At 33.5% G+C, this 12,317-nt stretch overlaps 1 protein-coding gene across 1 annotated transcript; it reads right to left on the minus strand.

The window, feature by feature from the left end:
- Positions 1–5,570: 5,570 nt before the first annotated feature.
- LOC131613684 (uncharacterized) lies at positions 5,571–7,968 on the minus strand. The gene is made up of 5 exons (XM_058885335.1): positions 7,755–7,968; positions 6,555–6,859; positions 6,356–6,443; positions 6,168–6,234; positions 5,571–5,942 (listed from the first exon to the last, which is right to left on the minus strand). Exons 2-5 carry the CDS (start codon positions 6,715–6,717, stop codon positions 5,886–5,888), a joined length of 375 nt encoding a protein of 124 aa, XP_058741318.1. The 5' UTR covers positions 6,718–6,859; positions 7,755–7,968; the 3' UTR covers positions 5,571–5,885.
- Positions 7,969–12,317: the final 4,349 nt, after the last annotated feature.

A 12,317-nucleotide genomic window follows, 5' to 3' on the forward strand; every position in this document is an offset into this window, starting at 1 on the left:
TCTCTTTAACTTGCACACATAATCTTCCTTCCCCTTTTCGACATACCCTTCAGGTTGCCTCATCAGGATCGTTTCATCTAGATCACCATACAAGAACGCAGTCTTCACATCCATCTGTTCCAGTTCAAGATCGAACTGTGCCACCATGGCAAGCAACATTCGAATGGACCTATGCTTCACAACAGGAGAAAACACATCATTGAAGTCGACACCTTCTTTCTGAGTGAAACCCCTTGCAACTAACCTTGCCTTGTATCGTTTCGACGTCACTCCTTCAATTCCTTCCTTAACTTTGAAAATCCATTTACAGCTGACTAACCTTGCCCCAACAGGTTTCTTGATCAGTTCCCAAGTATGATTATCATGAAGAGATTTCATCTCATCATCCATGGCCTTCAGCCATTCAGTCTTATTTCGACTCCTCATAACTTCCTTATAGTCTCTAGGTTCTTCGTCTAGAACCTCACTTGCAGAGATTAAGGCATAAGCTATAAGATCTGCATATCCAAGTCTCTGAGGTGGCTTGATGACTCTTCTCGACCTATCTCTCGACAATAGGTAGTCATCGTCAGTTTCCTCAACTTCATCATCTTCTGCTTCTTCTTCGACTACATCTGGGATATGCAATTCAGCATCAACATGCTCCACCTCAACAGGAATCTCTACCTGTTCCAGCACTTCGTCAGATGTTTCTGTACTTCGACCAACATCATTAGTTTTCTTAAAAGCCATTTCAGCTTCATTGAAAACTACATCTCGACTGGTGATACACCTCCTGTGACCTGGCTCTAGGCACCATTTGTTAGCGCAACAATCGGGGGAGGGTCGAGTTCGGGAGCATTGTTAATTTCCGGGACATTCCACTTGAGCAACACACCTTTGTGGGAGAGACACCACTTCTCCACCTAAAACCTTAAGGTGATAGGTGAATGGGTTCTCCCACTTATATATGCTCAAGTCACCACATGCATTTCCAATGTGGGACTATTATCCATACTCACACTTGCATTATTCTCAACACTCCCCCTCAAGTGTGAGTCTACAATGCTCCCCCTCCATGTGGAAACTCCACTTCCACATACACTTGTACCGCCGGACACACGGGACACTCTACGCACATGCGGAACACATACCAACGACCATGTGGAGATACTTTCGATACAAGTAAGCCGGTCCCTTTCTCGAACCAAAGGCTCATGATACCAGACTTCTGTTTTCGACAAAGGTTTCGTGGATGCAACATTTGTCGAACCACTTACAACTTCAGCCTCAAGGGTATACAAGCCTTGTTTCTTCACGCCTCTCAAGACTTCCTTCGAACCCTTCATGACTCTTAGGATACTTTTCTCTCCTTGGAAAACATATCCTTTCTTGTCGAATTCACCAAGAGAAAGCAGATTTCTCTTCAAATCAGGAACATACCTGACTTCAGTCAACAACCTTATTGACTCATCATGGAGCTTGAATCTCACAGCTCGATTGCAGGTGGAGTATTAGGGACCTCATAAGCAAGGTGCGTATGACAGTATTGTTAGTAATCTCATGATTAATAATGTAAAATAGTGGAACTTGAGAGTCTTAGTGGATATGCTTGATTATGTTATAGTGAAGAAAATTCTTCAAGTGCCACTAGTGTTGGAGGTTAAGAAGGAAAGATTGTTGTGGAAGGAGGAACAAAATGGTTGCTACAATATATGATCGGAATACATGGTGTGGAGGAATGCTAAGAAGATCCCTTCTCATCTATCTACCAATGAAAATTGGAACAACATCTGGAATATTAAAGCACCTGCTAGAGTAAAGCATCTTTTGTGAAGAATCTGTCAGGATTGTTTGCCTACCCGTATGCGGCTTAGGCAACATCATGTCCAGTGCATGGGAGCATGTTCGTTTTGCGGTAATAACGATGAAGATGTTTGACATGTTTTCTTTAGATGCCCGGACACATACACTTGTTGGACTTCTGCAAGTTTGAGCAATATTATTGATCATAGATCTCATTATTTTCATGATGTAAAATCACTCATCCTTGATATTTGCAGCAAGGAAGATGGGAATATTGTGGGCCAAGTTGCAGTAGCGATTGAAGGCATGTGGAAAAATAGGAATGATCTTGTATGGAATGATACACACGAAGATGGATCCAAATTCAGTTGGCTTGCATATCATAAATGGAGAGAATGGTTTTCGGCCTAACAAATTTCTAATAATAACAACGGGCATACTCAAACTCTTCATTGGAACCCGCCTCCTAATGGGTGGATCAATTGCAACTTAAACGCAGGTTTTAATAATAATAATAATAATAATAATAATAATAATAATAATAATAGAGGCACGACAAATAGAGGTTGGTGCCTTAGAGATGCATCTGGTAACTTCATCACAACAAGAGTGGCGTGGGATCCAGGTAATTTTTCGGTTCTTGAAGTGGAAGCTTTAGCCCTCAAGGAAGCTATTCAAAGTGTTACTTTGTTAAATCTTGATCGAAATATCTTTGAAAGTGACTCACTTAGAGTGGTACAAGCTTTTCAATTAGTTTCTGCAGGAATCTCTAAATTTTATTCCATAATTAGAGACATAAAGTTGTTACTTAATAACTTTCCCAACTTTGAGGTAAAGTTTGTTAAACGTCAAGCGAATATGGTTGCTCACTCGTTAGCTAAGACGGCTAATTCTTGAGCTAGACGTAGTATTATTCATGTAATTCCTTATTGTATTGAACTTTTAATTATGAATGAGAAATCGTAGTTTTGCTTTGCTAAAAAAATAGGCGGGGCAGAAAAGAAATGTGGGACCATGGGTATCCAGACTCGTCCAAGTGGTTACTACCATGTGTGATGTGATTGGTAGTTATTGATTATGGCTCCTTCATTTTTTAATGATGGTTTCGTCTAATCAAAATCAACCTATTCAAAATGTCATTAATGAAGTTGGTTCAGCAACAATAATTGAAGTTCTTAGATCTGAATTGGTTAATACTCGACCTACAAAGAAGAGAAAAGTTAATGCAAGTGGTTCTAGGAAATCATCTACTTGCTGGGAACACGTTATTAGATTAAATGATAACTTAGTTGATACACCACCAACTGCAACTTGTAAACACTGCCACAAAAAATACTTATGTAACCCTAGGACTCATGGCACCAGCAACATGAACCATCATATTTTAAAATATATGCAAAGAATCCCCTTGTTATGTCAATTGATCTCACCCTAACTATTCTTACATACCCAACAGTAAAAAGATCTGGTTTGGTTCATATTAGCTCCAGATTTGACAAGGAAGTTTGTAGAAAAGTTTTGTCAATTTTTATGATTCTAGATGAATAAACATTTAGTGTAGTTGAGGGTAAAGGTTTTAAATATTATTCTAAAGTAATGCAACCTCAATTTACCATCTAATTTATGCGTATAATAGTTAGAGATTATTTTCAACTTCACTTGAGAAACTGGAGTTAAAAGCCTCATTTAAGTCTGACTGCAATAGGGTAGCACTTACTACTGATTGTTGGGCTTAATATCGTTTTACCCCTGCCATATAGATGGATTTTTGTTTATCTCTGTAAAAAAAATCCAAATTTCAACTTCATCACATGAAGATTTTTTTCTTTAAGTGAAATGACGCACTTCAGGTGCTTATGTGTCCCATTCAGTGGAAATTTCATTTTGTTTTTCAATATTTTTAAATTACAGTTATGCCAACTTATGTCATGTCACTAATATATAAATATTTTAATTTTTTTGTCATTTAAGTAATTAGAATTGGAACATGTATTTTTCTTCCTGCACTCCTCATTTTCTCTAACAGATAAATTTTGAGAAACTCCATTGAAGACGAAACGTGCGAAGGAGAAGAACATGTGGTTTTGAAAACATTCAAGGAAGATATTTACATTGGTCTCATAGGTTGATTCAGCGAAGAAACTCGAACAAATGTATGGTCATTTCCTCACATGCATCATCTGACGCATCACTCAACTTCGGATCTGATGATTAGACCATACCGTCAGGAGCGTATCAGAACTTTTACCGATAGTGGAGTATTTAAAGGAATTCATCAATTTTTATGAATTCATTGAGTTTATAGTGGAACGAGTGAGAGCAATTTAAACTCATTTATGCTTCTTTAATCGGGGAAGAGAGATCAAACTAGAATTCTCACTAAGTTTGTTTGTTTAAACATGTTTGTTCTAAGGTCACTATAGAAGAATAATGCTAGCACGATCCCATAACAATAATCACTTTTCACTTTTTCGAATCTTTCAATAATTAATACTCTGAATATAACCTGATTCCACTGAACTTCGAAGACAACCAAATTCAACTCAAGTCTCTAAGGATGGCCAAGATACATTGTCTTTAGTCATTCTGAACTAATATGTTAGTCCTGGTCAACACTGTGATTTTATGCGTTGTACAGGTAACTGTGAATTCAAATGTGATTTTGATTATATCAAAAGAATAAAGCAATATAATCATTGAAATTGCACTATGGATATTTGTATTAGATTTTGTTTTAATGTTTTACCATATCTTGTTGTATCGTATTTTGAATCCCTCACAGTTGTCTCTCATTCTCTCTTAGGTTGAAATCACTTATATTGCTTTAAAATTGAGCATTTGACAAAAGCCAGTGCAAGATGGCTTGATTCACAAGTTTGTAACTTGAATCAAGATTTTCATACAAGCATAATTTGTATCATGCAAAGCTTGACTTGAATCATGAGTAAGTTATGAAAATTGGAACATGACGCCAAATGTGTGATTCGAATCAAGACCTTACATGACTCGAATCAAAAGGTACTTTGACTCGAATCACAACTTTGTTTAACTTGAATAATGAATGAACTTTTCATTTTGGAATTCACTTCGTGAAATGTGACACAAGTCATAGATTTTTTTGACTCAAATCACTTGACTCAATTCAAATTAGCAAAATTCTAATTTCTTTTATTTTGGTTCAGATCACTCTCTCACTTGATTTGAATCATCTTTTTGTATTTAACTCGAATCAAAGTGTTGTTTTTATACCTATTTTGTGTTTTATCTCTAACACATATAAAAACCAATTTCTTTCTCTCTATAAAAGATAACTTTCATAATCTTTGAAATTTTTTGAGTGTTTTTGTCAATCACACAAACTTTCTCTCAAACTAACCTTGAATAAAAACTTTCTTTAGTGTTTATTTCTTCATATTGAACAAGTGTTGTGTGAGATATTTTTGAAAATTTCATCTTTAACCTCTAAGCAAAAATATAATTGTTAAAGTTGCTTAACTCTATGAGAGACTGTGAGATCTAGTTGTGAAGGGATTCATTAGGTATTCTTATGTTCTTGTGAATATTTTTTGCTGTTCAGATTGAAAAATCAAACTGTGATTGTGGTTTCTGATGATTGACATCTATTGAAGAAAAAAAGAGTTTATTCTCCAAGAGATCTTGGAATTTCTAACTCCTTCCACAATAATCAATTTGCCTCCTCATAATTGTTTCCCAACCAAATGAATAAGAGACATTCAAACTTTACTCATGCGCACATGTTTAATATTATAAATGTGTAAATAGTATTGAATCAAAACATGTATTTAATTCACTGATATTAACTTGAATAAATACAAATATGTTTACTAACAAAATACAACTTACTACTAGATAAATTTTGGAAGAATAATAACTTTTTAAAAGCCTCTAGGAAACAAGACTCGAGCAGAGTCTCCTAAGAGATCCTGGCACATAAATCGAAATCGGGATTACGATAAAAAAATACTAACCCTGGAGAATATTAATATTACTCCATCAAATCATGCTGTGCTAAGAGGTTAATTAAGGTCATTGCAGGTTAAAGGCTTTACACAGTTCTTGATTCTTGTCTCAGTTACTGTTTAGTCGAAGGAGCCTTCTTCATCAAGCCAAATATCAACTAAGAAATCTACCATCTCCTGCATCAGCCACAAATCCAATCGAAACTTGAATCAGTACGTGGAAGAAATATGCACAAAGCTTTCTACATTGTAAAGCTTAGTGTTGCCAAATTGCAGCTATAGTGGCGCTATAGCTTCACATAGTTTTAGCAACACTATAGCACTCAAGCATAAATTGTATGAGCATGTATACAGTTGAATGCATTACATGTATTGTTTTAGACAAGGTTATTGAAATCTTACAGGCAATGGTATGCGCTCCGCAAAAGGTTCGCTAGTAGAAAGCAGATCTTCATATGATGTTGACCAGCTGAAACAAAATAAATCAGAATTGTCATAAGTTATATGCCAAATAAAAACCTTTCACCGTGAATGTTAACAAGGACTGACCTTCCGTAAATGAAAAGAACACGAGCTAGGTTAACATATACCTAATAATTGGATCCTTAGGTGTTCTTGGTGAATTCTGAGACTTGTCGCCAACCCACTTTTTTCTATTCTCATGCCAAGCATTTGCAGCTGCATTATATATTCAATATTAGGTTATAAACATCAGAGTAAAAACTTTTAAAAATGAACAATACAAAAAATCGAGATAAAGAATGATTAACCATGCTCATGAAAGCTCACCATGATTGACAAAAGTGGAAGTTTGCTTTAAATTTTGCTTCACATTATTGGAATGAAAATATCTATAGGTGTTTTCGCTTGATCTTTTTACTTCAATTGCAGATTTAGAATGCTTCAAAGTTTGTTTCCCATTGGAATGTGTAGTTTCAGCACAAATCTCCATCGCCTCCAACGATAACTCTAGGATGAATTCTTATAATTATATCCTTCTAAAGATTAGAAGTACCTCTCCAAGCTTTGTTACAGTTATTGCCAATTGAATGTCACAGGATTTGAAAAGAACCAATGCTTGTCAACCGTTGCCGCTGCATAATGAGAAAATAGCTTTAATAGGAAAAACTACACGATTTCATATAACAAAAGAAACCTTATCACAATTCCTAGATCTTCCACAACTTACCATGCCTGACACTACAGAAAAACTAAACGAAATGCATGCTTGTACAAAAGGATATTACCAGAGAGAGATATATAGACGCTTAGAAATTGTAAATATATAATAGAATTCCCCGGAAGAACTCCGAGGGTAATAACAGATCAATGCTCTACAACAATAGGTGAGAGAGACACCACATCTCCACCCGTTAATCACTCAAACTTGAACTCTACGAAAACATATAATTGTGTAACAGACTTCTAAAACAACTCTGATTTGAAATCGAAATAAAATTTAAATTACATCAGTAACCGAATAATCTGTTGCAAGAGATAAGATTATACAGTATTAATGTTAAGTCAACAAACCAGCATTGAGGCCCATAATCATCTAATCTGATGATCCAAATCCTCATAAACTCCTCACCTAACACTCAAATTCCATTAATTAATTCAACCATCCTTCTTCCAGATCTGAGATATAAAGAAAAGTGCAAAACAAATTTATAGACCAATCAAGAACCCGCATTTACCATGAGTGATAAAATTCAAGCCTGTGTCGGTTACAAATGCATAATAAAAAAACACAAACTTCATATAGAAAACAATGAATACCAACTAACAACATGCACACAAGAATATCAAATACAAAGAAAATGCATAAACTTTTTCCTAAAGCGAGTATTGCATTCAACAAAACAAGTTCACAAACAATAACCCAATTGAGATCTGAATCCGAATCAAGAAACAATCAAGATTCAAAACAAGAACAAAAACTTAAGATTTCTTGATTATGTCTTCATTCAAAAAAAAAAAAAAACTTACATGTTTGACCAACAAGATGAACCGACGGAGAAACCAAAGAAAATCACTATTACGAAAAATGGGTTATGGTCCAAACAAGCATTCAACCATAAGAAATAGCAAAAGTTGCAATCTTTTCTGTCTTTTTTCACTTCTGTGTCTGTGGGCGTATTGCAAGTTGCAAGTTAAGTTGTCTGTAAAAAAAAGTGCTTTTTTGAATATTCGATTTTTGGATTTTGGATAACTGAAGAGTTGTTGGACGGTAGAAACGTGTAATAATTGTGATATGTCTATATTATCCACTACCAACTACTGGTCATGGTGAAATGGATAAGGATAAAAAAGATTCTTGAGGGTCTTTTGGTCATTTTGTTTTGTGTAATAACAACCACATGCTTTTTGTTTTCTTCAACCACCGTTGGGGGTTTGCATCATATTTTGTGAACCAATAAGGAAAATTATAATTGCAAATCAAGATAATTTAATTTTTAAATAAAAAGATAATTCAATTACCGACCATAAAAAAAAAATAGATAAAATTATCCATAAATTAAAATGTATCGAAAATAACTCAAAAGTATTTGAAACAGATGACAGAATTTCTCTTAACTAGAAATTTTGGGTTAAATTTAATATTAAATATTTTACAGTAAGACTTTATCGTCTATTATAATTTTCTAAGGTTGGAATGATTAGTCTTTGAAATTAAATGATAAAAACATTTTAATAGATTTTTAAAAAGTTGAGTATAATTTTCTCTCATAAAGAAATAATATTAAAAAATAATTAAAGATAATTGTCACCGCAAACGAAACATGTAAGAAAAGATTTGTTCCCTTATTATGCTGCTAAATTGCTTTTTATTTTAAAATGTATAAAATTCTTCTTATCTTAATCACAAATCAAATCAAAATAATTGATTAGGGGAGAAATATATAGAAATATTTAATCGAATCTTTTTAGAATATCTAAACAAATATGTAAATGACTATAATGGAATTCAACTATACATTTTTTTTTTATGTTAATTATACATATTGTTAATGTAAATATTTTTATATTGTTAACTAATTATAATTATTTTATAAAATACTTATATTTCTTCTAAAATAAATATTATTAAACATGTGTAAAAAATAAAGATGTGATAACATATTATATACGGGGAAGAAACTACATTCTCAATAGATGTTAAATTAAAACATGTGACAGGCAAATTTCTTAACTTAAAGGTAACCATTTCCTTTCAGAAAAATATAAGACAATGAAATGTCACCACTAAGTCTATTTTTTTCTCTTTTCTATTTTTAAAATGTTTATCATATGGTCTTTAATATTTCTAATTTATTCTTTATCAAATATTCATATGGTCTTTAATGTTTCTAATTTATTCTTTCTGTGTTTTGTTACGATTTTAATATATTTTCTTGTAATTTAAATTCCAATTCTTTTTAAGAATGAATGTGCAATAAGAAAATTGATTTTTATCAAGAAAGAAAAAAATCGGATGGGGGAGGCAGATCCTACTCCTCCCAAATGCCACACATAAAGACTCTGTTTGGTAAGACATATTTCTAGCTTATAGCTTATGTCTTATGTCTTATAAGCTCATATGATAATTTAGACTCGTTTGGTAACGGTCTTTTTATCACGAGTTTATAGCTTATTTTATTAGCTTATAGCTTATTTTCCAGACGCTATTTTAAATAGCGTTTTAGCTTATGTCTTATAGCTTGTTACTTTTTATTCCTTTTTTATCCTTATTATTTCAATTAATATCCATTTTTAACCCTTAAAATTTATTTTAATTTAAAATAAAATAATTATATATTAAATATCTTTTATGTCATTTTACATTTATAAGTTAATTAAACCGCTAATTTTACCAAACACTTCAATGAGTTTATAAGCTATCAGTCTCAACCATCCGCTATAAGCTATAAGTCATCAGTCATCAGCCATCAGTCATAAGCTATAAGCTATCAGCTAGCTTATCAGTCAACCGCTATTTTTACCAAACAGACGCAAATTCAATTTTATGTTGTAATCTTAAGTCTATAATACTATTAAAATTAGAAAATTAGAGAAAAGTAGTAATGCATTGATAATGTAATTAATTATAATTATGTATTTAATTAATTTTTTTTAATAATATAGAAAATTAATTATTTTTTATTGGATGATAGTGTAAAATTAAAACTAATTTATATTATCAATGTAGATCCATTAAACCATTAAATTATATTATTTTTAAATATAGTCCAATTATTTTATTTTATTCGTAATAAAGGAATAATTAAGTTTGTTATATTGAATATAGTATGCTGTAATTTTTGACTATTTCTCTTCTTATTATTTGATATAAAAGGAAATTAAGTTCTCTCTATCAATAATCTCATTTTGTATTTTTTATCAATAAAATAAATCTTTTATGGAATGTTTTGGTAATTTATCTTCTTATTTTAATTCAGTATGGTATTAGATTTCTCTCGTCTTGTATCAAAGTATTTTACTATTTTCTCTTAATTTTCAGGCGATTCTATACTTATTATTTTTTTTTATTCATTCATACTTCTATCGATGGATGTTAATTGTTACTTTAATTTTGCCAAAAAAATATTAAACTTTTAATATCTTCATCCTAACGAGAGTCTCTCATTGATTCTGGTTACCTTTTATTGGATAATAAAAACTGCAATTGTTGGGCTCGAGCAATGAAAGTTGGGTTGATTTTCAAGAAAATTTAATTTTTGTTGATACAATGTGTTCCGTTCAGGAAGCATAAATATGGATGCAGTTGAGGAACTGAGTATTTTGAATCGGCAGTGCTAATATCAATTACGGCAACGCGGGGTGGACCTGCATGGTTAGCACTTCAACGTTCATGTCAATTTAAGATTCAAGATAAGTGTAGTGAAAAATGGAGATAAGAGAATGTGTCTTACTTTCCATGTGAACTGGTTTTATATCTTGGGTCAAGTGGAACATATTTGAGATGAATTGGGCCTTAATCATTTGGGCCTTTGGCCGATCCAAAAAAGTTACCTCTAAGGCTTTGTAGGGCACTGAGAGAGTCGGGGAAGCCATGTTGGCAAGCATCTAGGATGTTGTCTGATGGGAGCTAGAACTGAAATGTCTGGAATTAGTTGAAAAATAGCGGGGAACAAGCACATTAAAATGCATTTCCATCGTAGAAACATTTCACCTTCTTTTCCTGACACATGCGTTGATGCAACAAATTAGGGCATGACATGACTTATAGTGCACTTGAGTTTGGGTGTATTTCTAAGGGGAAATCTAACCGTTTATCTCATAACTCTTCTCCCTTACTGATCAGGGTCATCCACATGTCTTTGCCTTTAAATGGGAGGAGTTGAGTGTTTTGGGAAACTTTTCGCTATCTTTGTCATTCAAGTTTGTTCGTCATTCAAGTTTGCCCTTTTATCAAATGAAGGTGAAAGTGCGAATCTGATTGAGGTCCCCATACCCTTCCTATTTTGACTGAGGATGTAACATAAGCCATTCAACGGATGAGGGAAGGTGCTAACAATTTTGTTTAACTTTTTGCAAGGACCAATAAACATGAACCTAGGGATGCTGAGGTGAATGCCCATATGGATGTTTAGTGGAAGTTTGATGTGGTGTCTTGGATCACCCCCGACAATCATTCTACATTTGGCCACCTATGTGAAGGCGAGAAAAACACAAAACAAGAGGTTGAATTTTGCTGAACTTTGCTTCTTTTTTTCTTTAAGATCTGTTATCAAATTCTGATCATAGGTCATAATATTAGTTAAAGTCTGATAGAGATAACACTAGATAATATTAATCAGAAATAAATAAGATAGGAAGACAACACACAAACAATTATCCTAGGTCCTCCTGTAAATCAGGAGTAGTTCAGTCCTCTTGCACTTCCAAGAGATTTCCATTATAACAAAATCTGATTACAAGTTTCTCAAGCACACAAGTAAGATACTTCCAATGCACAAACACACAAGTAAGGGACTTCAATGCTCAAGCACACAAGCAAGAGACTTCTAATTGCTCAAGCACACAAGCAAGAGACTTCCAATTCTCAAATGCACAAGTAAGAGACTTCTAGCAATTTATCTAACAGACAAATGATAGTGATAGAGTGATAATTACACTTAATATACAATTAGTGGTGTAAACCAAATAACAACACAAAAAACTCTAAGACTTAAGAACTTTTAAGAATGTATTATTGGTAAGAAGTTCTAAGTTAGCTTGCGCTCTTTCTTTTGATAGAGTAACTTCACTTTTTCTTGTCAAGGCGCAATGTTGTATGTTTCTCTAAATCTCCATCTCCATTTATAGAGTTCCATGAAAGAGTAGTTGGAGAGAACTTCAAGCACAAGTAGGAATGGCAACGGGTAGGGTCGGATGCGGGTTTCACACTACCCAAACACGCACCCAAAATCACCAGCCGAACCCGAACCCAAACCCGAAGACTATTCGGGTGGCAAAATAACACCCACGCCCACACCCGTTGGGTTTGGGTTTTTTCAACCAAACTCGCAGCAAAACACATAAAATACAACAACATTGAAATTTCCCAAT

Source organism: Vicia villosa, linkage group LG1 (genome assembly GCF_029867415.1).
Source record: "Vicia villosa cultivar HV-30 ecotype Madison, WI linkage group LG1, Vvil1.0, whole genome shotgun sequence".
NCBI classification, from domain to species: Eukaryota; Viridiplantae; Streptophyta; class Magnoliopsida; order Fabales; family Fabaceae; genus Vicia; species Vicia villosa.

Bases quoted from the DNA above. Each gene is read 5' to 3' on its own strand.
- LOC131613684 (XM_058885335.1), bottom strand. From the start codon at position 6,717: ATGGAGATTTGTGCTGAAACTACACATTCCAATGGGAAACAAACTTTG. The intron at 6,235-6,355 runs GTATATGTTAAC...ATTTTGTTTCAG, and splicing joins CCTAAGGATCCAATTATTAG to CTGGTCAACATCATATGAAG. The intron at 5,943-6,167 runs GTAAGATTTCAA...TGGCTGATGCAG, and splicing joins CGGAGCGCATACCATTGCCT to GAGATGGTAGATTTCTTAGT.